This window comes from Acomys minous, assembly GCF_964271855.1.
Source record: "Acomys minous genome assembly, chromosome: 14".
Lineage (NCBI taxonomy): Eukaryota > Metazoa > Chordata > Mammalia > Rodentia > Muridae > Acomys > Acomys minous.
In genome coordinates this window covers 100137567-100163318 of record NC_140496.1, presented here as the reverse complement: position 1 = coordinate 100163318, position 25752 = coordinate 100137567, and the positions used below count along the sequence as shown (strand labels likewise).

Sequence of the window (25752 nt, the reverse complement as noted above, 5' to 3'; positions counted from 1 at the left end):
CCTAGAAGGCCAAAGGTGATGCTCCAAGGTTATAGAGAGTGTTGAGTGACTGTTCAGGCAGCCACTGTCTCAGTCATTTTTTTTTCATTTTGGAACCTGCTAACCTATACATGGGTTCACTCAGATATTTAAGTTTTATTCCTTCTCAAGTCTTTGATGGGGTTGAAGACCAGATAGTTTAGTCTTACAATTAAGCTTAGTTGGTTTGGGATTAAGATATTTTTAGACCAAAATAGGTGTTTTAAGTTAATAGAGATATGATAGATATTGATCTTCATTCAGAAATTTAGACCCAACAAGATAGGAAAGATGTTTACTTCAAGGTTGCCAAATACAAATAGCCAGATCACTATGAATATAATATTTATGTAATTCCTGATTGTCTTGTGGTTCTTCCTGCTGTATTTTATTTTATGTATGTGTAATAATATAAATGTTTATGTTTTTTAAAAAAAAGAAACATACTTTTTAGAAAAAAAAAAGTGCTGGACCAAGCCTGGGTCGCATTGTGAGTATGGGGTAGATACAAAGACGAAATGGAGTAATAACGGTAACCTGCCAGCTGTCAGATTACAAATTAGCAGTTCTAATTTGTGTGTGTGGGGGGGGGGGGTGCTTGTTTTTTCAAGACAAGGTGTCTCTGTGTACTCTTGGCTGTCCTGAGCTCTATTTGTAGAGCAGGTTGACTTCAAACTCAAAGATGCGCCTGCCTCTGCCTCCCCGAGCGTTAGGGTTATAGGCATATGCCACCACACTTGGCCTAATTTGTGTTTTTGAAGAAAGGAAGAAAAGCCTGGAGAGACGAGCTTCACCCCAATAATCGCAGAGGGTCCATAGTCAGATGAAATGATCTTTAAAGTCAACAGGGAGTCATGCTTTCCCTGAGACTTGTACTCCCGGCTTGAGTCAAACGCTATACAAAAATACTTTGGGGGGGGGAGGGGGGAAAGTACACAGTAGCCGGGGATGTCCTGGACAACCAAATGCAACCTCCACTCCACAGACCAGTTTTATCCAGGTTCCCAAGTGCATCCCGCTCCCTTCAACAGGGAAGTCAGGTGGCTGGCTAGGGGCTGCTCAGCGACACCCCACAGGGACTCCCCTTTGAGCAAAGCTGCAGTGGATGCAAAGCAAGGAAGGCTAGGAGGTCAGGTGGGACCACCGCTATGAACAGACCTAAGTCGCTTGCGCTTCCCTTCCCGGTGGGAAACTGCGGGGTTACTTTGGATGACGTCACAACATAACAACCAATCACAAGTCATCTATGAAAGAAACTGTTTGGAAGCAGATTCGGTATTGGTGAAGGTTTTTGTTTTTGTTTTTGTCAGTCTCAGCAGAAGTACTTCAAACCCGCCCCCTACCCCACCCCTTAGCAACGGAAGCGTCCTAGCAATACCCGCTGGCCGCTGTTGCTGGAGATTTGAGATTTATTTTTCCGAGCGAGAAGAGTCAAGCTCCCATCTCCAACTCTCGAAGGAGCTTTTCTCCCGGGAACTGCCAGGAGGCTGCTATCTTTTCCTTTAGTGATTCCAGGTAAGGGGACGGTTCAGAACAGAAGAGGCATGGGGCAACTGAAAATCCCATTCCCATTTCTAGGGTGTTAATGACGTCTACGAAATAAGGAAATACTTTTTCACTACTATCAAAAAATCTCCCAGCCGGCCCAAGCCAGTGAGACACTAACTAGCAGCTATGAGGCAGCAGTTAACGGCGATCTTAGAATGTTGGAAACAGATACCGTCTTGTTCTTGCTCTCGCATTGCCTGGCATGCCATAAATTATGCATAAAAGGATATGAGAATGACGTGATCTTAGTTACTCATCAACACAGTAGAGGATTAAAGTGGACTGAAGCGGATCACTGGGGGATGGGAGAGGGCTGACCAGGGAGGTGGAGACCTTGAACTCATGGACGCAGGGTTCTTGTCTCATTTCTCTAGGGATTAGCATATCTGGGACCTAATCGCTACTCGGTGTGACCTTTCTCCTCGTAGGGCAGGGTGTTGAATGCTGAGTGAGTCTGCAGCAACCCCACAGGCAGCCGCGTGCTTGAGGACCTGTGTTGACTCCTCACAGTGCCGCTGGAGTCATTTCAGAGCAAGAATGATTCGGGCTGAGTGAGAAAGCAGACCACCAGTGCAGCGTTATCTTCCAATAAGTGATGTTAAAATTGCAAAATCAACTCTTGAAAGTAGAAGGGGCTTGGGACATTTGCATTTCAAGTGACAATCACTTTATATTGAAAGAGAATGTCTTTGTATCGGGAAGAAACTTGATCATTTTATGCATATATAAGTAACAATATTCAACAGTAACAGTGGTAGTAAAAGCAGTGTGTGCGTGCGCATGCGTGTGCGTGCACGCCTGTTCATCAGTGTAATTGCCTCTGCTGCATCTGTATGAAGCTGAGTGGCGATTACAGTTCTGTTGAATATTTTTAACCAAATGAAACTGGAATAGAAAGTGGAAAGGAGTATATATTGATGAGAAACCTTCCAGAAAAGAGTGAAGTCCATGGTTTGAATGTATGATTCTGGAGAATGAGACAGAGAACACTCAGTTTGAAAAGCTGAGACAGCCATTTATTGCAGAATATTTAAGAAGTAGAAATTTGAGCCCATGAGATGCTCAGTAGGTAAATGTGCTTGCCACCAAGCTGGGTGACGTGAGTTTGGTACAGAGGCCCCAACATGGTAGAAGAGGAGAACCAACTCCAGCAAGTTCCCTCTGCCCCCCCCCACACACACACACACAGAGAGAGAGAGAGAGAGAGAGAGAGAGAGAGAGAGAGAGAGAGAGAGAGAGAGAGAAATAGTAAACAAACAAACAAAATGTAACTCTTTTTAAAAACTAAGTAAAAAGTTAAGGAGTGAGGAGATAATTCTGTTGGCTAAGTGCCCAGGCTGTGAGCACCTGAGTTTGATCACACACACACACACACACACACACACACACACACACACACACACACACACGGAAATCAGGGGGAAGAGGCTGGAGGGGTTGGCTCAAGGTTCCAATCACTTGACCCTCCGTAGAGGACCCAGCACCTCCCCGTAGCCGGCAACCATGGCTAGATCCAGTGCCAAGGGATCCGATTGCTTCTGCACCCCACAAACCCAGGCGTACATACAGTACACATATGTCCATCCAAGTAAAACACACACATACATAACATAAAATAAATAGTAAATCTAAGAAGAAATATTCTTGTCAAGACAGGATTCTCTTTGTAGCCCTGACACAGAGATTACTCACACTGTAACCCAGGCTGGCCTAAGTGCAGAAATCCACCTGCCTCTGCCTCCTTAGGGCTGTGATTAAAGGTGTGGTAGCACATGCTTGCAACCTCAGCACTTCTGACACAGAGGCAGGAAGATTGCCAGCGCTTGATGGTCAGACAGCATAGCCAACCTGCTGAACTCCAGGCCAGTGGGAGACTCAGTCTCAAAAAACATAGTCGGTGGACAGGCAAGACATCCAAAGAACACTGTATGTTCTGTGGCACACACAAACATGCCCTGCACACACACGGGGTCAGAGGAAGGAGGGAGGGGGAAGGAATAGAATTTTCTAAAAATGTCAGAATTATAAAATGTTGATCAAAGCATAAATTATACCTTTATCATTAAAGACTGTTGTTTTAAATGTTTCTATTTGCGTGTTGGATACTTTACATGGACAAGGCCCATGTCTTGCTTGACACAAGTGAGAGTCATCTAAAAGGAGAAAACCTCAGTTGAAAAACATTCCTCAATAAGGTACATTTATAGGGCATTTTCTTAATTAGTGATTGAAGGAAGAGGGTCCAGCCCATTGTAGATGGGGCTATCCCTGGGCTGGCAGTCCTGGGTTCTATAAGAAAGCTGGCTGAGCAAGCCATGATGAGCAAGCCAGCAGCACCCCTCCATGGCCCCTGCATCAGCTCCTGCCTCCAGGTTCCTGCCCTGCTTGGGTTCCTGTCCTGACTTCCTCCAGTGACAGAGTGTGATGTGGAAGCCAAACAAACCCTTTCCTCCTCAACTTGCTTGTGGTCATGGTGTTTCATCATAGCAATAAAAACCCTAATTATGATATATTTATAATGAATGCAGCACTTAATAAAACATGACTAAGATTAAGTTCACAGAAAAGCTGAGGCTTTTATATTGAAAGCCAGTGTGGGTAGACAAATAGGGAAAACCTTTCTCAAAAAAACTCCATTGAATTTAAAATGCACACAAAATGCTTCAAACTGCCTGGCATAAACACCTGTAAGTGTGATTTATAATTATCACTATTTCAAAACACACTCATTGGACTTTCAAGGCTCAGTATGAAAAGTGCTGGCTGTGCAAGTCTGAAGATCTGAGTTCAATCCCCAGAGTCCACGTAATGTGGGAGGAAAAGAATGAGTCCACAAGGTTGCCTTTGAGTGCCACACAAGCATGGTAGCACACACAGCACCCTCCTTCCCCCCCTTCACTCATGCACACACATGCACATTGATGATTATAATGTTTTCAATGCATGCCCAAAAGATATTTGTAGGAAAACGCCCAGACATCCAGATACTTTGGTGAAGATTTTGTAATGAAGGGACTAGGTAAACAACAACAAAAACTGGTGATGTGTTAGCCGTCAGCTACAAAGTAATGCTCCATTTGTGTTGATATTAACTTGATAAAATAAGGCAAACCTCTCTGAGATTTTACTTTTATTAAGCCTTCGCAGCCACCTTGTGAGGTGGGCTTTATTATCCCACTAATCAAAGAAACAGAGACTATGAAGATCTGTAGTTTGCCCAGAACCATGGAGAGAGAGAGAGAGAGAGAGAGAGAGAGAGAGAGAGAGAGAGAGACAGAGACAGAGACAGAGACAGAGACAGAGACAGAGACAGAGACAGAGACAGAGACAGAGACAGAGACAGAGACAGACTGAGACTTTTTAAGTCCTGAAATAAACTCATGAAATCACACATTTTATACTGTAGTCAAGGCTGGCTGCTTCACCTCCCTCCAGTGCTCGAATGACAGTCATGGCCACTATAACTGATCCCCAAATCACACTTCTAACCTTTTAATAGGATGAGTCTATAGTGCACACTTGACAGAGATTTAATGTCATGGCGATGACCTTGTCCAGCACTACATCCTGTCAGAGTACCTGGAATTGCACAAATAAGACCGTAATGGCCACATGCTCATATGCTCAGAAGTATGACTTAAATTAAATTCATTTAAAAACTATGTATGGATGTGCATGCTATGGACCCACATTTTAGAATTATATAAAGATGTGTATATAATTTGGGGCTGACTCATCCCATGGACTCACCTGTGCAGCTGAGTCACCTGCAAGAAGACAACTGTGGAGGACTGGACCCCAGTGAAGTGGAGGGTGGTAATGATGCACCTCAGGCAACAGGTCCATAGAGATGGGATCTTATCAGTCACGTTACTGTTGTTGCATTAAAACCTTCGGTCATGGTACATGAGTTCCTATTGAACATGCATTGTTGATTTAATCATGGCCTAAACCTAGAAAGCATTATGTTCACTAAATTAGAATGCTTCATACCTGAAAGTCTGAGCCAGTATTTAATAATGATATCTTTCTTTCTTTCTTTCTTTCCTTCTTTCTTTGCAGTCTACATTAGAGCCATGGCACCAAAAGCACAAAAAAGCCCCAAGGGCAAGAAAGGGGGTCGAGAAAAGAAGGGCAAAAAGAAGGCCAAGAAGTTGACACTAGGTAGGGTTTGTTGTTGTTGTTGTTGTTGTTGTTGTTGTTGTTGTTGTCATTTATTGTTTAGTGGGATTTTTATGGGCTTATTTCTTGTATTGTGTTATTGTGCATTGCTATGTATTACATAATGTGTACTGTGGCTTTACCTATCAAGTAAGGCAAGACCTTCTATGCTATTATAAAGCCAGACACTGTGGAATTGAATGTTTAGAGGCTAACCCTTCCCCACCCATTCCCGCACAATATTAATGGCATGCCACAGTGCGTGCACCACTGAAGATCACTCTGTGAGAAAGGCTGTTACCTGCTTCTTCTGTAAGTACTCACATGGCAGTTGAGTTCTCCAGCCCACGTTTCTATTTCTATTTGACATTTTGATGTTTTACAATATTACAGGAAACTGAGATGATCTGGTTTTTAAAATATGAACTTGGTATTTTCGTTGCATTTTAGTTGCTGAAGAAGAGGAACCAATGAACATGGAGAGCATGGGTAAGTGGAAATGATGCTTAGGAGATGCTGCTTAGAGCGGCGCGTGCAGCCCAGGCTGGCCCCAAGCTTCGGATCTGCCTGCCTCAGCCACCCCTGAGTTCTTGGACTGTGTCCCCAACATGGCCTGGAATTTTTAAAGAATAAAAATAAGAACAGAAAGCAGAACTTAAACGGAGAAATGGATTTAGACAATGCAGTCCTTTTAAGAAGATGTCTACTCAGGTTGCTAAGGGCTGGCGAGGTGGCTCTGTAGATACAGTACTTTCCAAACAAGCCTGATGACCTGAGTTTCATCCCCACAACCCAGTAAAAAAGTGAAAGGAGAGGGTGGAGAGATGCTTCAGTGTTTGTGAGCACCTGGCTTTGATTCCCAGCACCCACATACTGGCTTGCAACCATCTGTAACCCTGTCCCAGGGGACCAGATGGCCTCTTGTGGCCTCTGCAGGCATGACATGCACATAGTGCACATCATGGTGTACATGCTAGCAAAACACTTGTACACATAAAATAAAAATAAATAATATTTAAAACATTAAAGTAACTAAATAAAGTGGGTGAAGGGTACCAACTGCATAGCTGTTTTCAGACCACCAAAGTTTGCTGTGTACCCATGCCTACATATATACATACATACAGCATACACTGTTGTACACCCACATACGTACATCATGCACTGATGTGCACCCACACCCACACACATACATCATGCACTGATGTGCACCCACACCCACACACATACATCATGCACTGATGTGCACCCACACCCACACACATACATCATACACTGATGTGCACCCACACCCACACACATATGTCATGCACTGATGTGCACCCACACCCACACACATACATCATGCACTGATGTGCACCCACACCCACACACATACATCATGCACTGATGTGCACCCACACCCACACACATACATCATACACTGATGTGCACCCACACCCACACACATATGTCATGCACTGATGTGCACCCACACCCACACACATACATCATGCACTGATGTGCACCCACACCCACACACATACATCATGCACTGATGTGCACCCACACCCACACACATATATCATGCACTGATGTGCACTCACACCCACACACATACGTCATGCACTGATGTGCACTCGCACCCACACATGTACATCACACACATACTTGGTAGTCATTTCTAACTTATCATCAGAGTATTGGAAGATCTTTTGTTGGATATGTACAAATTATTACTTCTTTCAAAGCAATATATTAAAAATTGTAGCTCAGCCAGGCACATTGGCTTATTCCTGTAATCCTAGAACTCTGGGAGGCAGAGGCAGATGGATCTCTGTGAGTTCGAGGCCAGCCTGGTCTACAAAGTGAGTCCAGGACAGCCAAGGCTACATAGAGAAGAATCTCTGTCTCAAACAAACAAAACAAAAACAAAAAACAAAGAAAAGAAAACTGTAGCTCAAAGGCAGTATTCATATGGTGCCAGTTCATTTTTATTGAGCTCATGGCCAGCAGCCCTGCAGCTGACGCCTGAGTGGACCTCCACAATCCTCCTCTATGCCTGGGCCTTCCTCAGTCACTTGGGAGCAAAGAACATCGCACTAAGCCGGAGGCTCAAGTGAGTGCCTCTCACTGCTGCCCTCCACAGCCCCCAGTGCTGTTGCCTCAGGTCCTGATGCAATCCTCAGAGCATGCCATTAAAAGCTAGAGAGCAGCTTGGCTGGGCGTGGTGGCGCACGCCTTTAATCCCAGCACTTGGGAGGCAGAGGCAGGCGGATTGCTGTGAGTTCGAGGCCAACCTGGTCTACAAAGTGAGTCCAGGACAGTCAAGGCTACACAGAGAAACGCTGTCTCAAAAAACCAAAAAAAAAAAAAAAAAAAAAAAAATCTAGAGAGCAGCCATTCTTGTTAATTTCACCACAGACCCTGTGGATTGGCAGGCTTCTTGGACCTGGCTCTATTCAGTCTGCCATGATGGGGCATGAAGGCACCAGACTATAGAAGATATGCATTCTGTCATCAGCCTCTTTTTCATGTGGCCATTGATTGCCTACCTCAGCTAAAATAGCCTATAATGTTTACTAACTTCTACATAAGGAAATGTTAACTCCTTTAAAATGTGCAATTAGTGAAGATGGGCCGTTTTTACTTAAAAACAAAACAAAACAAAACAAAACAAGCTACTAGAATCTGAAGTGTGTAGATAGCAGAAAGGAGGAACCATGAATCACAATTGTGAGGCAGGGGGACCACCTCAAATTCAAGGCCAAGCATAGTAAATTATAGGACAGACTTGGGTTTCGCACTGTGAGACCCTGTTCCAGATTGTATTTCTGTTGCCACGATAAAATCACCAGACACAAGAGCAACACCAGGAGGTAGGGTTCATTTGGCTCACAGTTCTGGGCTCGTCCTTCAGTAAAGGGAAACAAAGGAAGGAAATTCAAACAGTGACTCCCTTCACATCAAGAGCAGATAGAAATAGATGCGAGTGCCCTTTCTTGCACTCCTTTCTCTCACAGTTCAAGCCACTCATCTCATTCCTCCCCTGTCTAGGGAATGGTGCCACCCACAGTGGGCTGAAACTGCCCGCACCAGGTAACGCGGACCATCCCCCATAGACAAGCCCTCGAGGCCAGCCTACTGTAGATGACCTTTCCCCGGGGACTCAGGACTGCGGTTGAGTTGACACAGTGAACAATCACACAGACGCTGTCCCAAAAGACATTCTGAACTTAGGTTGCAGCTTTAAAGAGAGGGCTCGAGATTTTCCTCCCCTGCCAGGTATTCGGGAGGCAGCAGCATCCTTCCTGCCTTTCTGGTTATCTAATTAGCTAATATAGCAGCTGCTCTTTTTCCTTGCTGGATTCCACAGTTCCTCCCAGCAACTTCCCACAGAAGCTACAGAGCCTTTACTGTGCCCTATGCTAGAAACCACCATCTGCCACGAGTTTCAGTCCCTTGCCAAGGAACATGGTTAATCGAAAAATCAGTAACTAAAAAATGGTACTGTTGGTACTGAGGGTGATAAAAATGGTTTTCTCCAGTATTTGTAATTAACCTGTCGTCCAAATGACTGTTGCGCCAACCAATTGCAGTTTAGAATATATTCCCATATGTAATCCGGGTTCCATGTAGAGTCATTTAAGACCCCCAAATTCCCTAAGTAATTATCCCATAGAACTGCTGGACCAGGATACTTCCACAGGGCCATAAGCACAGAATCCCAACCTGAGGCAGCACACCTCTCCCCTTGCTGGTACACACATGCAGCAGCTGAGGGAGCCTGGGAAATGTGGGGGAGTGTGAGAGATGGAGACCATGAAAACTGGCCCTGGAACACCCCCCCCCCAGAATGCTGAGGTGAGAGAATATGCTGTAGGGAGGCAGCGACTGGCTTGCAGATGCTAATGAGGTTGAATAACATAAGAAACTGGAAGAAATCTTGGTTGAAGGCTGGTGGCTGGCAAAATGCCCTGCTGTTGTTGTCTGTTGCACCCTCTCAGCCAGGGCCTGCCACTGCTAGGGACTGGTCTGGCGTGGGAGGAAGAAACAGGAAGACCAGGAAGAAGTTGAAAGAACCCAAAAGAAAATCACTATATGTTTAGACCAGTACTCTCGCTTCTAAAGCTAGCCCAAGAAAATGGTTTGGGGCACAAGAACAATTCATAAGATTCTTCGATTTGTAAGAGTAGTTATAATAATTGGAAGCAAATGAAAAAAAGCTGAGCACTCAGCAATAAGAAGATGTTTGAACCTTATGTTACAGAAATAGACTAATTTAAAATAATATTTCAGAGATGTTATTTAATGTCATAGTAGAAATGCATGTGAGGTAACGGCAAAATGTTAAAAGCAGGATTCAGAATTTCATAAAAGGTCTATATGGGATGAATAGAAAAATATTAGTAAGATGTTTCTTAGAGGATATTAATAAGGCATTGGTATTTTCTTCTTATTTTCCTCAAGATTTTGTCTGTGCACATGCATGTTTGCATATGAGTGGGTACCTGTGTGTGCACATGTGTGCTTTTCCATGTGGAGATCAGAGGACATCTTTGGATATTATATGTTCCTTAGCCACTTGCTACATTTTTGGTTTGACACAGGGTCTCTCGTTGGCCTGGAACCTCTCCAAGTAGATGAGGCTGCCTAGCCAAGGAGCTCCAGAGATCTGCTGTCTCTACCTCCTATCTCGGTGTCACTGGCATTACAGGAACCCCACTATGTCCAGCTTTTACATGGGTGCTGCAGGTGGGACTCAGGTCCTCAGGGTGGAGTTAGCAAGGCAGTGGAGTTATTGGCTGTGCCATCTTTACAGCTCATGGTTCAAAACATTTATAGCAAATGTAATTACTTGAAACATAAGAACAAAAAATAAATAAATGATGCCAAAATCACCAGAGAGAATGGCCTCATTGGTCTGAAAGAGAAAACAAGGTGGTTTTATCTATTTGCTTTATTTACTTGTTTTTTTTCAGGAATAAGTTCTGTCCTATTCATGGTTTGAAGAACGCAGCAAGGGGCAGGGCCAGCTCAGCACAGTGCTTAGACAATCAACATGACCTCAAGAGGCAGCCCAGACTAGACACATCCAAATGGCATGTGGTAAATCAGGCCTAGGATGTCAGCACAGCCCCTGGCATTGGTAGGGCCACTGACCCGGACATGGACCTTGGTGTAGCCCGGGGCCCAGACCTCATCACGGCCTCAGATGGCTGCACAGGCTCCTCTTTCCACAGTGCACGAACTGAACTGCTCAGCTTTGCTTTCTCTCCATCTCTCCACTGCATACTCTTCCCCATCTCCCCATCACATATTTATCCATCGCAGTGGCACCCACAGTGGGGCCAGAGTGGGCGCTTTGGTGTCTTTATTCTAAATCCCAAATTTTTAACCAAGAAAATTTATTTAAAATTAAACAATTAAAAACAAAATAAAAAAAAATTAAACAATTTCACATTTCCTGTTGCTAGTATTTTTAAGTTGTATTTAATGTCCAAATTCCACTTTGTGTTTACAGGCCATCCAGAAATTTATCCATTAGTACTAACAACCAAGACCCAGGAAATATTCAATTGTCGGGTGGATGAAGATATGACAGATGAGCAAACATATAAGCTCATCAAAAAAGAAGACATCTTGACCGACTTGCAAAACCGAGCTGCAGTATCCGACTTCCACCCAGTCAAAAAAATTGTCCGGGTAAGTACAACTTTGCTCTTTGCTCTCATTCCCAACTCAAGAATTTCCCAGGATACAACACAAGTTAGAGAATATTTTGCACTCAATTCTGGCACTCCCTTTGCTTTCAACCCCCCCCCCATCTGGGAATCTCGTGTGAGGACCATATGTGAAAAGTTCATTCTTACCCTGTTATTTAGAGTAGGAATGTAGGTGAGCAGGGTGGTATTGGGCATCCAAGGCCAGAGGATCACACTTCTGAGGCCAACCCAGGATATATAGCAACTTCCAGGCCACCCTGAGCTACAAAGCTAAGACCTTGTCTCAATATTTTTTTCTTATACTACTTCAAATTGTTGCATTCATAGTTTTGGTCCCGCTTTGCCTCCCAGCATATAGACTTCATCACCAAACAACAGTCACGATTCTCGATTTTTTCTAATATGTTGAGAGAGGGGATTGTATGTTGGAGTGGGTAAGTGTACCACTGTGAGTGCAGGTGCATGTGTGTACATGTTTTGTGGAGGCTGGAAGTCAACCTCAGGCGTCTTCCTCAGTAGTACCCAACTTTATTTTTCTAGACAAGGCCACTCTGGCTGGCTGGCCAATGAGTTTTGAGAATCCTGTCTCGCCACACACACACCCAAGCACTGAAGTTACAGATGGCACCACTGTGCCCCACGTTTCACATGGACACGGGGATCTAAACTGAGGATCTCATACTTGCACAGCAGACGCTTCAGCAACAGAACCATCTTCCCTCCTTCATCAGAAATAAAATTAAGCAGTAATGGGGTGACGACTCGGCTGGTCAGAGCACTGGCTGCTCTTCACAAGAGGTTTGCTTCCCATCATCCTTAGGTGACACAATCAGCGAATTCCAGGTCCACGGCATCCAGCTTTCTCTTCTGACTGCCATGGAAACAAGGCATGCACGTGGTGCACGTAAATAAACGAGGCACTTACACATATAAAACGAAAATAAACATTTATTTTAAATCACATGGTAAAAATTCCATAGATCTGTTGTGTTTTTAATTAAATAATTTTAGGGATTTGGATTTAGCAGGAAGATTACCACTGTGTTTACACTTGAGACGTGTCAATTTGATGTTGGCACCTGCACACACTGAACGAGCACTGAACCTTGCCCTCTGCTGATGTACCCCCACAGGAATACCCAGGGGACGAGCTTCTCCTCGTTTATGACAAAGACTTCAAATATGGACTCAACTTTTACCTCATTGGAACCGAAGAAGGCAAGGAAAACTTTTTAAACGTAAGTAAATCCCAAGGCCTTGCAAGCTGGCTTCCAGGGGTGGGGTGGGGGCAGGGAAGAGGGAGGAGCTTCAGCAGCATCCCTGGTTCCCTAGACATGGCTCTATTCCCTGAGCTCAGCTTCAGAACAGGGAACTCTTTCCTAAATCTGCAGAGGAACTCAGGAGTACAAACTATGCCTCAGGCAATCCCAAATAGAATACAGACAGACAGACAGACAGACGGGCAGACAGACATATGCATCACATATGTGTGTATGTATATATTCCTCTTATCAGATAACCTTTCATAAACTTAGGGAAACAGCCTTATATTTTAACCATCAAACTTAGCAATCTATTAATTTGTGATGATGTGCAGCAAATGCTGCTCTCTCAATATGTGGGGTGTTCTCTTCTTCCTCCCCCATCTTTCTCTCACCTTGTCATCTTTCTATACCCTGATTTCTTTCTTTTTTTAATTCTTTATTCTTCTCCCACCCATCCTCCCCCACTTTTGGCTTAATTGACTTCTGAAAACATGAGATGACAAAAAACATGGCAAGTGCTTCATGCGCCCGCATAAAAGTCAAGTTAGTCGTGTAAGACAATCCCTTGGCACTTGTGAATGGTCACATGCTTCTTGTTCTGCTCCAGCCCCCGGAAGTGCCCGAGGAGCAAGAAGAGACCAAGGAGTATGCTCAAGAAGAAATGTTTGTCTACAAACCGCCTGTGTCCAAGCCGTGGGTATCTTTGGGCAGTGAGAAGGAAATTGAGGAAGAATCTGTCAAGGAATCGAAAAAGCGGGTCAGAGCCTTTATGGTGCTTTCTAGTCTTTGCCTTCCTGTAACTGGAGATTATTTTTCCTGAAAGACCCTAAACTTTGCTGTATGTGCTGCTGGAGATTGTGGGGTTCCCCCCTCTCTCTCCTCTCCTCTTCTCTTCTCTCTCTCTCTCTCTCTCTCTCTCTCTCTCTCTCTCTCTTTCTCCCTCCCTCCCTCTCTTCCTAGTAGAAGACTGGTCTTCTTCTTTCACAGGTGTTATGGATTGAATCTGTTTCCCCCAAAAAGGACATCCTAAAGTCTCTTTACCCCTAGTACCCCCAGAGTGTGGCACTATTGGTATGGGGGGAGGGTCTTTGCAAATATAATTAGCTATAATGAGGTCACAAATAGAATAGGCCCCTAGTATGCCTTTGTTGGTGTTCTTATGGGAAGTTGATCACATGCAGATGTGCGCAAGGATGCCATATGAAGGAGATTGGCCCTTTAGCCCTCAAAGCCCTGAGTTCAATCCCTACCCTAAGTGCTTGCTCAAAGACTTTAGACACCTGAGGGATCATATATCAACGATCAAGGAACAGTGGAGACTGCTACCTGGCACCAGGTGAGGAAAGGACCAAGGTCAAGTTCTCTACTGCCCCTCAGCTGGAATCTGCCAGCCAACTTCAGATGTTTGGCCTCCACAGCTGTAAAAATAGAATCCCATGTTTTAAGCCAGCTCAGTTGTGGTAGTTGCTTATGGGAGCAGTAGGAAGTGAATACAGTGGTGTTCCTTCCCAGAGCAACTCCTGAGGGGTGGACTGTCTGAAAATGGATTAGAAAGGCCAGGGACAAGAAGGAAGCCCTCAATGGGGGATGTTTGCCATGGTCTCTAGAAGGAAGGCTTTGTCCTGAGTTCATAGAGGAACTCAGGAATACAAATTACACTCAGGGCTATCCAAAGTAGAAGATAGACTTCCACATGCCTCTTACCGACCTACAAGATATACACTCCCAGTCTCTTCTTGTCCTTTTTGCCTGTAGGTGAGCATGGCTTCACTGAGGAAGGGTGGCTGCAGGCTGTGAGAACAAATGCCACTATGAGCTAAAGAGGATCAACAAGAGTCCAAAGGGGTCTGAGAGGGTCAGGACACGCCACCATTGCACCACAGGTCCATGTCCCCGTGGGCTTTATCAGGCTTCCTTTGCTGCTTCTGTGTGTTGCAGGTGACATACATGATTTCTAGAAAACGAAGTGAATTTGGTGCACCCGTGACTTTCAGTGACCAGAATGCTTCCAGCATAAAAGATGCTTACATTGAGTGTGCTTCTTACTCAGATAAGAATTATACCCTCACACAAGTTGAAAAAGATGTCAGCTTGCAAGTCATTCCTGAAGTCAAGGGCACAAGCACTCAGACAAAATGGTAGGTATGAGGTGAAATAAAAGACACAACAGGATATTCAGTTCAGGAAGATTGAATTGCACCCAATAATTCTCTTTTTAAAGTCTCAGAGAACAAGATACAATTACATGCTGAAAACTATGGTGTAGGAAAACGAAAAAGCTGTGTTTATAATCACAGCGCTTGCTGGCTCTCACCTTGATTTTTACTATTGTCTTCTAGAAGCTTTATTCTTCCTGTTCTGGCCGGGCTAGCCTGGAGCTTGCTATGTATTTCGGGCTGACCCTCAACTTGTTGATTCTCCTGCCTCAGTTTCCTCAATGCTGGGCTTCACAGGTATGCACCAGGACACCAGCTCTAAAGTGGCCATTTTTACACCTGGTGTCAGATTGTCTGGCTCCACTGACAAGATTTCCGCCATCACTTATGAAGAAAACAAGAGACTTGCATCCAGAGCCCTTAGAATAACATCTACAGTCTTGTTCCCTTCACAGTGTGGCAGAAAAGTAGTGAGTCACCAGGAAATGCTGGTGAGTTCAGAAGCAAAGGAGACATGACAAGATGGTGTAAAAATGATCTGTGGTGGCGCGTGCAGGGAAGGGCAGAGGAAGCTACAAATTGAAGGGACTGGCCGAGTAGGAACTAACTATGATTAAACCAGCCAAGATGTGGCCAGTGTTAATTTGGGTGGTGGCAGTAAACAGACAAGATGGGGGAGAAAGGAGATGTGTACATACAAAAAGCACCATCCTCAAAACCACCAAACAGTAGCTTGGCTGCTCCACCTATGACCTGATTTCTCTTCCATGGCAGTTGCGCACACTGCACCACACAGCCACTTCCATTTTCTTATCTACCATTCTGCCCCAAGCCCACTCGGAGCAATCTCTCCAGGGCTCCTGATCTCCTAACTCAATTGTCCATATCCAGATCCCCTCTCCTTTCCCTTCCCAGCAGTGTTTAAGAGCACACCGCTGCTTAGCTTTCTAGAATTACTTTTTCCAGTGTGACTGGTGGTCACAGTGAACTGATCCTCTCCTAGCTTGCTAGCAACTCTCTCTAAGTCTCAGTTTTCCATTCATGATCATTCGAGGGCCCCAGGGCTATCTCGTTTTTGTCCTGTCTCTAACTGGACTTATCCTGGTGTGGCTTATCCTGCCATCTGTTTGCTAACGACTCCCAAATCCACACTCCTATCCTCAGTCTCTTTCCTGAACTCCACACACATGTATCCGACTGTTTCCTTGACTGTCTAATAGGTATCTCAAGTTCAAATGCCAAAGGAAACTTAATTTTCTACCCTGAAGCCTGGGGCCTTCTGAATCATCCTCACCTTAGTAAGTAGTAATAATATTCTCTAAATCACTCGGACTGAAGTGTATCCACTTCTGTCCCCAGGACTGACCACATCTTGACCCTCAAGGAACACTGACCAACAAAAATAGTGAGAACTGTTTTTCTGGAGAGAGGAAATAAATATGAGATAAATAACAGTAGGACTTGACTCAATTTTTTAAAAAGGAACTCTAATGGTTCAAATAGAGATGACTAAGAAAATGTCGGCATTGTTTCATTATATGTAGGTATTAGGAGAGGCACAGGAATGGGGAAGACAGATGCAAAACTGTGACGGATGATGTCATAAGATTTGAGGGTGACCCTGTCCCAAACAAGAGGTGAAATTCAATGCTTGTGCTGTTCCTGCCATTTCAGGTGTTATTTTAACACACCAAACCAGTCCTCACAGTGGTCTGTGAGGAGGCTCTGTCTTCATTTTACAAGTGAACAGTCAGAGGCAAAAAAAAGAAAAAAGAAAAAAAAAGAGAAAGAGAAAAAAAGGGTTAAAAACAAAAGCTCAGTTGATGATCCTGCTCCATGACAGCCTGCTTGCCTAACACACCCTGTCACCACACAGATACAGAAAGTCAACACACACACACACACACACACACACACACACACACACGAAAACTCTGAGCTTAGTTTAGAATATAGTTTAAACTGAAGTACTAACAGATAGTTTTGCTGAAAAGCAAAAGAACAAATCACTTTAATACGTAAGAATGACTCCTGATTGTGCTGCTACTTTCATAAAACCACAAATACCTTTATTTTTGTTTTTCTTTTGCTTATTTCTGCCTTCAGGGCAGAACTTAAAAGGTGAAAATAAGATGTGAACCCAAGTCTGTCAGGTTTCATGTTACTAACTCACCACTGCTCCCCACCTTCTGCCACGGATCCCTGTGTAGGCGAGGAGGGACGCGTTGTTCTGGTGACTGTGCTCCATGCTGTCTGCCCCTCTCTGCCTGGCAGCTACACTTGCCAGTCACAGCAGCCATGCACTGACCTTTCTCAGTAAACATGGGTTAAATATCCAAGATTCTATTGAGCGCTTTAAGCGTGCTAGGCACTCTTTTCAAGGCTCTGCACATACTCACATGTCACACCCTGAGAGTGACTCGGCAATGCTTTAAAGGATTCTATTCACAGCCCAGTGCAGTGATGTACACTTGTAATTCTGGCACTCGTGGAGGCAGAGACAGGTGGATCTCTGAGTTCAAGGCAAGCCTAGTCTACAAAGCAAGTCCAGGACTCCCATGGCTACACAGGGAAGAAGAAGAGGAGGAGGAGGAGGAAGAGGAGGAGGAGGAGGAGGAAGAGGAGGAGGAGGAAGAAGAGGAGGAGGAGGAGGAGGAAGAGGAGGAGGAAGAAGAAGAAGAAGAAGAAGAAGAAGAAGAAGAAGAAGAAGAAGAAGAAGAAGAAGAAGAAGAAGAATTCTACTCATAAACAAGGGAACAGGTTCTCAGAGGGTAAATAATTAGCCCAAAGTCTCATGGCTAGTGAGCAAACCAAGCTTTCAAGCCAGACAGCCTGTTGTCAGAGTCCACACTGATAATGATGATGCCACCCATCCTCCCCCAGCTTGGTGGCCTAGGATCCAAGGCTCACACAGGGAGAGAGACCAAGGACAAAGCCAGGAGTACAGTGAAACAGGTTCACAGTGAAGGCAAGCCGTGGGAGCCAGCCAACCAGATAAAAACATGTCTCCACTGACGTGGATGCCATTAGTGCCCTAATGTAATAACCTAACTTTGTGTTCCTAGAGCAGGGTCTCACTGTGGTTGGCACTTGAAGCTAAGTAAGTCTCTGCAACGGGAGGGTTTTATTGTGCATTACATGGTATATAACAGCCCCTGGACTCTACCACTAGATTTTAGTAACAGTTCCCAATTGTGACACCATTGCCAAACATCACTTAAGGAAATGGATGGATTGTGCTTGTTTAAATACACACAATGTAGGATCAGAGAGACAAGTGGCTCTGTAAGGTAAGAGAACTTGATGTGCAAATATGAGGACCTAAGTCCCAAACTCTCACACCCACGTAAGTAGCCATGCTCAGCAGCACCCACGCCTGTACCTCTCACACTGTGGCGGGCAATGGCAGGAGTGCTGCTGAGGTTTGCTGGCCAGCCAGCCTAGCTGAAAAACAATGAGCCGCACACAGACTTATGCCACCCACATAGACCAGAGGGGAGTTGGCACCGAGAATGGAGTAAATGCTACAAAAATCAACATAAAGAGAAAGATACTTAAGTAAATGTGACAAATGTTAGATATGGAATATGAGTAGAGGCTATATAGGAATTTCTTTATAGTTACATCCTTCTTCCAACTTTTAAATCTTTTAAATGATTTCCAAATAAAACTTTACAACATGAGACCCTCTAACGCTATTTTTAACATATATGCGCTGGATTTACCTCCAGGCTTGATAAGGATATAATCACTTTGACCATGTTTTCTTTTTAGCCCTCTTGTCAGTTTTCCCCACTTCCTGTTAGCTCCCAAGTATTCTTTTTATTACATTGGAAAAAATATACTTACAAGCTTCAGTAATCAATATTGATTTTACGATAAACAAAAACTATACTAAGGTAAAATACTTTGATATAAATATTCTAACACCACTACCTCAGAATTAGACCTTGAACTTGGCATAGCCTGTACTTAATTTTTTCTGATCCAAGTTTTGATATTCAACTTTCTTTTATATATTAGGACATTTCCTAAAAATGCTACTACACAGTATTATCCAAGAGAATTCTCAGAAGAGGAAAAAGAAACCCTCGGACAATCAAAGTCTTTGGCTGATTTTCTCAACAATGTGTCCACAAGGTAAGAAAGTATGTGTTTAAAACTTTAAACATGATATGCACATGTTTATTTTTTAATAAAGGGGGGGTCTCAAGATGCAGCTTCATGTGTGACACTTAGAAATGTAAAAACAGTGGTCAGTGCAGACAGTGCTCGCAGTGACTGCTGCCTTTCTCCTGCTAAGTTATCATGGGCCTCTCACGGCAGGGCTGTACCAAGCAGAGAGAGAGAGAGAGAGAACAACCAAGTGTGCCAAGATGTTTTCTTATTTCAAATTAGCAATTAAAAGTTGAACATTGCTTATCTAAAATGCTTGAGGCTAGAACATGACAGACTGTAGGCGGGACAAAAGTCTAAACACAAAATCTATAAACACTTCTACACAGAGGCTGGAGGTAACTGTGCACAAAGCAGGGTCTGACTACTTATAACCTCTCGGGGTAAAAGGAAGTTTCCCATCACGTGACTTTAATTCAGCATGGAGTAGCTGGACAGCTTCTTAACAGAGAGAGATGCGGAGAGGCCTGGCCCGTGATCTAACACGGAGGGGCTCTTGTAGTTCCTTCCCAAAGCTTTAAGTGAAAGAGAACCCAGCCTTAAAGGAAAGAGGAAAACTTACATAAGAACTGGGACAGCACTGGCTAGTGTAAAGAAGAACCCTATAGTAATATTAGTTTTACTTCCTACTTTAAAACTGTTTAGCATTATTTAATATTTTTAATTTTGTATAACTATGATTTCGGGCTGGGAGCAAACACTTGCAAAGAAGTGAGTTTCTTTTCTCTCCAAATTTTGTTTGTCTAAAATAAACCTACGTGCAGTGTCTTTTCCCAAAGAAGAAAGTTGTGAGAGAAATGCCCAGGGGAATTCACATAGCGCCAGCTTTGGGGTTATAAGCAATAACAACCGGTCCTCGTGGGCACGTACGTCTCACAGGCCATCTCCATCCCTGTGGTAACAGTTGCAGTGTCTCTGAATGCTAATAACCAGCATGCTGTCCGGCTTTTGTATTTGCTTTTGTTTCGATGGAACAGTGTGGAGATAGCCCTGCAGCAAAATGAAATCATGGACATATTTGTTGATGACTGGAAGAACCTTGCGGAGGAAGAAAGCACCTTTGGGGACAAGACTGACACCCACCTGAAGGAGTACCAATCCTTTACAGACCTTCACAGCACCATGGAGAAAATGATCACCTGTGTCTCGTGGCACCCAACCATCTATGGTGAGGAAGAGATGCTGACGGTTCTCTTTAGTGCTGAGTTTGATAAAGCCTTCCTTTAATGTTTAAAACTGAAAATGAGATTGATTTTAGCTAAGCCTATAAGACTTACCAAGTGCCAGGCTCGTGCCAAGCAAGTGCTTTCCACACCTGCACTTGGGGGAAAGACTTGTTCAGGTCACCTTGCTGTTGGCGCAGCATGAAGAGTCTGTCTTTCCCTGGGGCCTGCCAGACTCCCCCAATGCTCTGGACAGACACTTGTTTGTTTCTTTGTTTGTTTTGTGAGACAGGGTTTCACTGTGTAGCCTTGGGTGTCCTGGACTCACTCTGTAGACCAGGCTGGCCTCGAACTCACAGCGGTCCGCCTGCCTCTGCCTCCCAAGTTCTGGGATTAAAGGTGTGTGCCACCACATCCGGCTTGGACAGACACCTTTAAAGAGCTCAACAGCTAAGGGAAAAGCAGTGTATCTGGGTGCAGCCACAAAAAGAGAAGTCTCTACCCTCTCTCCCTTCCATCCATCCTCGCCGGCCTTTTTCTTCTAAAAAAATATTTCTCACAGGATGAAGAGACAGCTCAGTGGTTATGAACACACAGTTAGACCAGACTTCATTTCCAGCATCCGCATTAGGTGGTTGACAGCCACCTGTGACTCCAGATCTAGTGGATCGGACACCTCCTACTGGTCCCCAAGGAACCTACAGTCATGCTGCCCTCACGTGCACATACCCACACAGACAACACACGTACACACACACTTAAAAATAAAATTAAAAATCCTAATTTTTTTTTATTACCAAACCTTCCAAGTACACCATCTATGCTCAGTGTGGAGCAGCTACATTTCAGGGCCACGTGGCATGTGGCTCGTGCATGAAGTCGGCTACAGTGACAGGCACAAGCTGGCCTCTCTGTGGGCAGCGGCTGCTGACTGCTTTGTGCTTGTGTTTCAACCAGGGCTCATAGTTGTGTCGGTGGCCGTGCGCCTCTCCTTTGAAGAAAGGGTCCAATTTTCGGGTAAACTGCTGCTACAGCCATCATTGATTCTTTTCTGGAGTTTCTCTGACCCCATACACCCTCAGGTAATGGGCAGAAGTTAACACCGAAAACTTAACGTCTTTAGGAAAATTTTAACTGCAAATTATTTTATGGTCTCCTAGCATTGTAAACTCTTAGAGATTTTCTTTGTCACAGCTTGTCATCATTTAATGTGAACTTCATACTGTGTTGAAAGTATAATGGACAAGTTAATTTTAGAAAAGGAAGCTGTTGAGGTTGTGGGAGACGGCTTGGTCATTAAATCCCTGCCAGGAAGGCAGGAAGACCTGAGTTCAGATCCTCACAAGCCATTAGAAGCCAGATTGGTTGTCACATCTGTGCTTGGGACAGGTGGCAGGAGGACCTCTGGGCCTCATTGGCCGTTCAGTTCAGGCCAAGTAGTGACCTTCAGGTCCAGTGAATCAAAAAATAAGGTGGAAAAGCAATCGAGGAAACACCTGACCTCTAGCCTACACACACACACACACACACACACACACACACACACACACACACACACACACACACACACACACACACACACCTCTTTAATGGACTTTGTTTAAATATTGAGGTGTTCAAATGCTCAAGTCTAAGGATCACCACTAGGGGTGATAGTGAGTCAAAGTAATTGTATAGAAGAGTAGTGGGAACCATAACGCCAGCTTGCCATGGCAGCCCATTAGCAAGGGGGTCTAAAACTTGGAACTTCGTTTCTGACTCTCCGAATTTTAAGTACTTTAGATAAAACACACTCAAACACATTTAAACCAAACCCTACATCAAGACACACACACAGACACAGCTAAATTTTGTTTGTTTGTTTTGTCTCCATTTTCTATTCCATAAGAGTTCCTACAGTGAGGAGCTGTTAGTGCTATATTATTTCAATGCTTTTAAATGTAACAGCATTCCATTCCCCTGAGGTTCTTACTTATTGCAGAATAAAGGTTTTCCCTAACGAGGTCTAGCTTCCCTTCCTCACTACACCCAGGTTAGGGCCATTTTGTTCTAGTGGGTTTTACTGTATGTTTTACTATAGTTGCACAGATCAGGGAGGTAGATCCCTAGTCCATCCGTCACTTCCCTCACCACAAACTAGCGCTGGCCTCTCTCTCCAGAGAGGGCAGTGTTATGGTGCTCCTGCCCTGGAGGGCTCTTCTCTACTCCGCATTGGAAATGTGGCCGAATGTCTAGTCTGTTAGGATGCTAAATGACTTTCCTTGCCTCCATTTTAAAGAATGGCATTAAAATGACAAGTGTGGGCTGTGGAGATGGCCCTGTGGGCAAAGCAGGTGTATGAGAGTGAAGCCTGAGTTTAGGTCCTCAGCACCCATGCAATTAGTGTGTTAACGTGGTGACCCCTGGAATCCCAGAGCTCTGGAGGCAGAGGAAGGGCATGTTGGGGCAAGTTGGATAATGAAAGATAGCTAAACTAGCTGTCTTGGCTGGGTCTGTGTTCAAGTGAGAGACCTGTCTCAATAGATAAGTTGAGGAATGATCTAGACACTTGATATCAACCTCTGACCAACACATACACATGTGTACATACTTACAAACACACACACATATACACATACCTGTGCACACACACATACACACAGGCACATACTTATGAACACATACACATGCATGCACATACTTACAAACACATACACACAGGCACATACTTATAAACACACATACACACACACAGGCACATACAAACACACAGGCACATACTTACAAACACACATACACACACACAGGCACATACTTACAAATACAGGCACATACTTACAAACACACATACACACACACACACAGGCACATACTTACAAACATACATACACACACAGGCACATACTTACAAACACACATACACACACATACACAGGCACATACTTACAAATACACATACACACACACAGGCACATACTTACAAACACACATACACACACACAGGCACATACTTACAAATACAGGCACATACTTACAAACACACGTACACACACACACACAGGCACATACTTACAAACACACATACACACACAGGCACATACTTACAAACACATATACACACACATACACAGGCACATACTTACAAATACACATACACACACACAGGCACATACTTACAAACACACATACACACACACAGGCACATACTTACAAACACACATAAGCACAAAAAAAGTAGATACTTTTTAAGGGATAATACAAGTGATTTACACTTTCTAATCAAAACTATAATAGTATTAGTATTTTTATTTTCAAAAGTAGAGCTCTCTCTAAATCCAGAAAGTGCAGTAAGCTAAAATAATTCACCCAGGTCCAGTTGTAAAATCCAGTTGGGCCAGACATGGTAGTACAAGCCTTTAATCCCAGCACTCAGGAACAAGAGGCAGGAGGATCTCTGTGGGTTCGAGCCCAACCTGATCTACACAGTGAGTTTCTGGACCCCCAAGACTTCACAGAGGGACCCTTCTCAAAGAAAAGAAAGAAAAGTCCAGTTGGAAAACTTTACTGTGGGCACTATGAGTAGAAAACAGTAGCCATGCAGCTTGGTGGTGGTAATGTTAACATAACAATTCCTTCATACATATCTTTCATCTTCTGTATTTCATATTGTTTTAAAACTTGAAATATTAGCTGGGCATGGTGGCATATGCCTTTAATCCCAGCACTCGGGAGGCAGAGGCAGGCAGATCTCTGAGTTCAAGGCCGGCCTGATCTACGGCCTGGTTTACAGCCAGGACAGCCAGGGTTACACAGAGAAACCCTGTCTTGAAACACACACACACACACACACACACACACACACACACACACACACACACACACATACACACACACACACACACACACACTTAAAATATTTACCAGCATTACTTCCAGATTCTTCCACTCCGAGAACTTTCTGTTTGACTGCTCACTCTATGCCTAGGTAGATACTGTAGAGAAGAAAGACAAATATCTTATCCCCACAGAGTTTATCATCTTCAGAAACACCAATTTCATATACTTTTGTTTGGAATATGATAGCATGTCCCCAATCATTGTGTGTGTGTGTGTGTGTGTGTGTGTGTGTGTGTGTGTCCCTTAGGTGGGTAATGGAAGGAACTAGAACCCTGAGAGAACATGCCACTAGTCTCATAGGTGAGACTAATGTCCATGATAAAATTCAACAAACGGACCTTCCAGGCCAAAGGTCTAACTCTGAGGGCTAACTCAAATGTGTGTTGCTTATAGATGGCTAAAAAAAAAATTAGATTTCTACCCATCTCTATATTATTTAATATGTCTTTCTCTTCTCTTTTTTTTTCCCCTTTGTGGTTTGTGGGGTCAACTTTAGTTGATGCTGGAGAGCCCCGATGACATCTTCTGCTTCGAATTCTGCCCGAGTGACCCCAACATCATTGCTGGAGGCTGTATAAATGGACAGGTAGTTAGGAATTGTCATTAGATGTTTATAATGCTGTAAGAAATTTTGATGCTGGTACCTTTAGAATGTAATGGCTCAATGTGGCACAAGGAAGGAGTGTTGGTCATACATTGTTAATCAGTAGGCCAGGACTTGAGTAGAAAGAGTCATCAGGCATAGTGTTGGAACATGAAATCTTTATAGGGTAATTCAGTTTGAATAACCAAACTCAATCTAATCTATGTCTTTTATTTATACATCCCAGACTCACCTGCCTAAGGGGAACCTCCCACAGTGGGGGGGGGGGGGCTTTTATACCAATTAGCAATCAAGAAAATGCCCCATAGACACACCCACAGGCCACTCTGACCCAGGCTATTCTTAGGTTCCCCCTTTCTAGATGACTCTAGTCTGTGTTAGGCTGACAATAAAAAACTAAGCAACGTACCAAGCTGCAAGCATCATTGCCTCTCCAAGAGGCCATTCCTGGAATTTCAGAACCCAAATAGAAGTTCACAGGGACATACACACATATCATTGAATTTGGATTGCTTGGCACTGTGTTTGTTTAGTTTAGTTTTCTTCTAAGATATCTAATTTATACTATATTGAGATTCTGCTCTCCAATATTGTTGTATTAGGGAAGTAAAATTAAAAAAAAAACTTTAAAGCTATTCTGTGATCTAAGCTTCAAGCCATTTCAGTTCAGTGAGTGTGACTATTGGAAATATGACTTAGGGTGTAGCATTTAGCTAGAATGGTCTCCAGCATGTGCAAAACCCTGAGACCCATCCCCAGCACCGCATAAACAGAGCATAGCATAAACACCTCTACTCCCAGCACTTGGGAGGTGGATGGAAGAGGATCCAGAATTTAAGGTCATCCTTGACAACATAGATAGTTTGACATCAGCCTGGGCTACATGAGACCCTGTACCAGTTAATAAAATAATTATCTGCTCTTTCTCTGTGTGGCTAAGAAAAATTCTTAGTTAAGATTCACACAGCAAGCCTGTGTGGTGCATACCTGTAACCCCAGCACTGTGGGAGGCAGAGGCAGGCGGATATCTGTGAGTTCAAGGCCAACCTGGTCTACAAAGTGAGTCTAGGACAGCCAGGG

The 25752-nt window shown here is 44.0% G+C and overlaps 1 protein-coding gene across 1 annotated transcript in view; it reads left to right on the top strand.

The window, feature by feature from the left end:
• Nucleotides 1-1329: 1329 nt before the first annotated feature.
• The window catches only part of DNAI3 (dynein axonemal intermediate chain 3), a 60420-nt gene continuing 35997 nt past the window's right edge, over nt 1330-25752 (top strand). The window contains exons 1-11 of the mRNA XM_084756371.1: nt 1330-1533; nt 5629-5730; nt 6178-6216; nt 11231-11412; nt 12566-12670; nt 13305-13454; nt 14636-14835; nt 18877-18993; nt 20007-20197; nt 21150-21274; nt 24565-24654. Coding sequence (XP_084612497.1) covers nt 5643-5730; nt 6178-6216; nt 11231-11412; nt 12566-12670; nt 13305-13454; nt 14636-14835; nt 18877-18993; nt 20007-20197; nt 21150-21274; nt 24565-24654 — 1287 coding nt within the window. The 5' untranslated portion in view covers nt 1330-1533; nt 5629-5642. The remainder of the gene's footprint in view (nt 1534-5628; nt 5731-6177; nt 6217-11230; nt 11413-12565; nt 12671-13304; nt 13455-14635; nt 14836-18876; nt 18994-20006; nt 20198-21149; nt 21275-24564; nt 24655-25752) is intronic.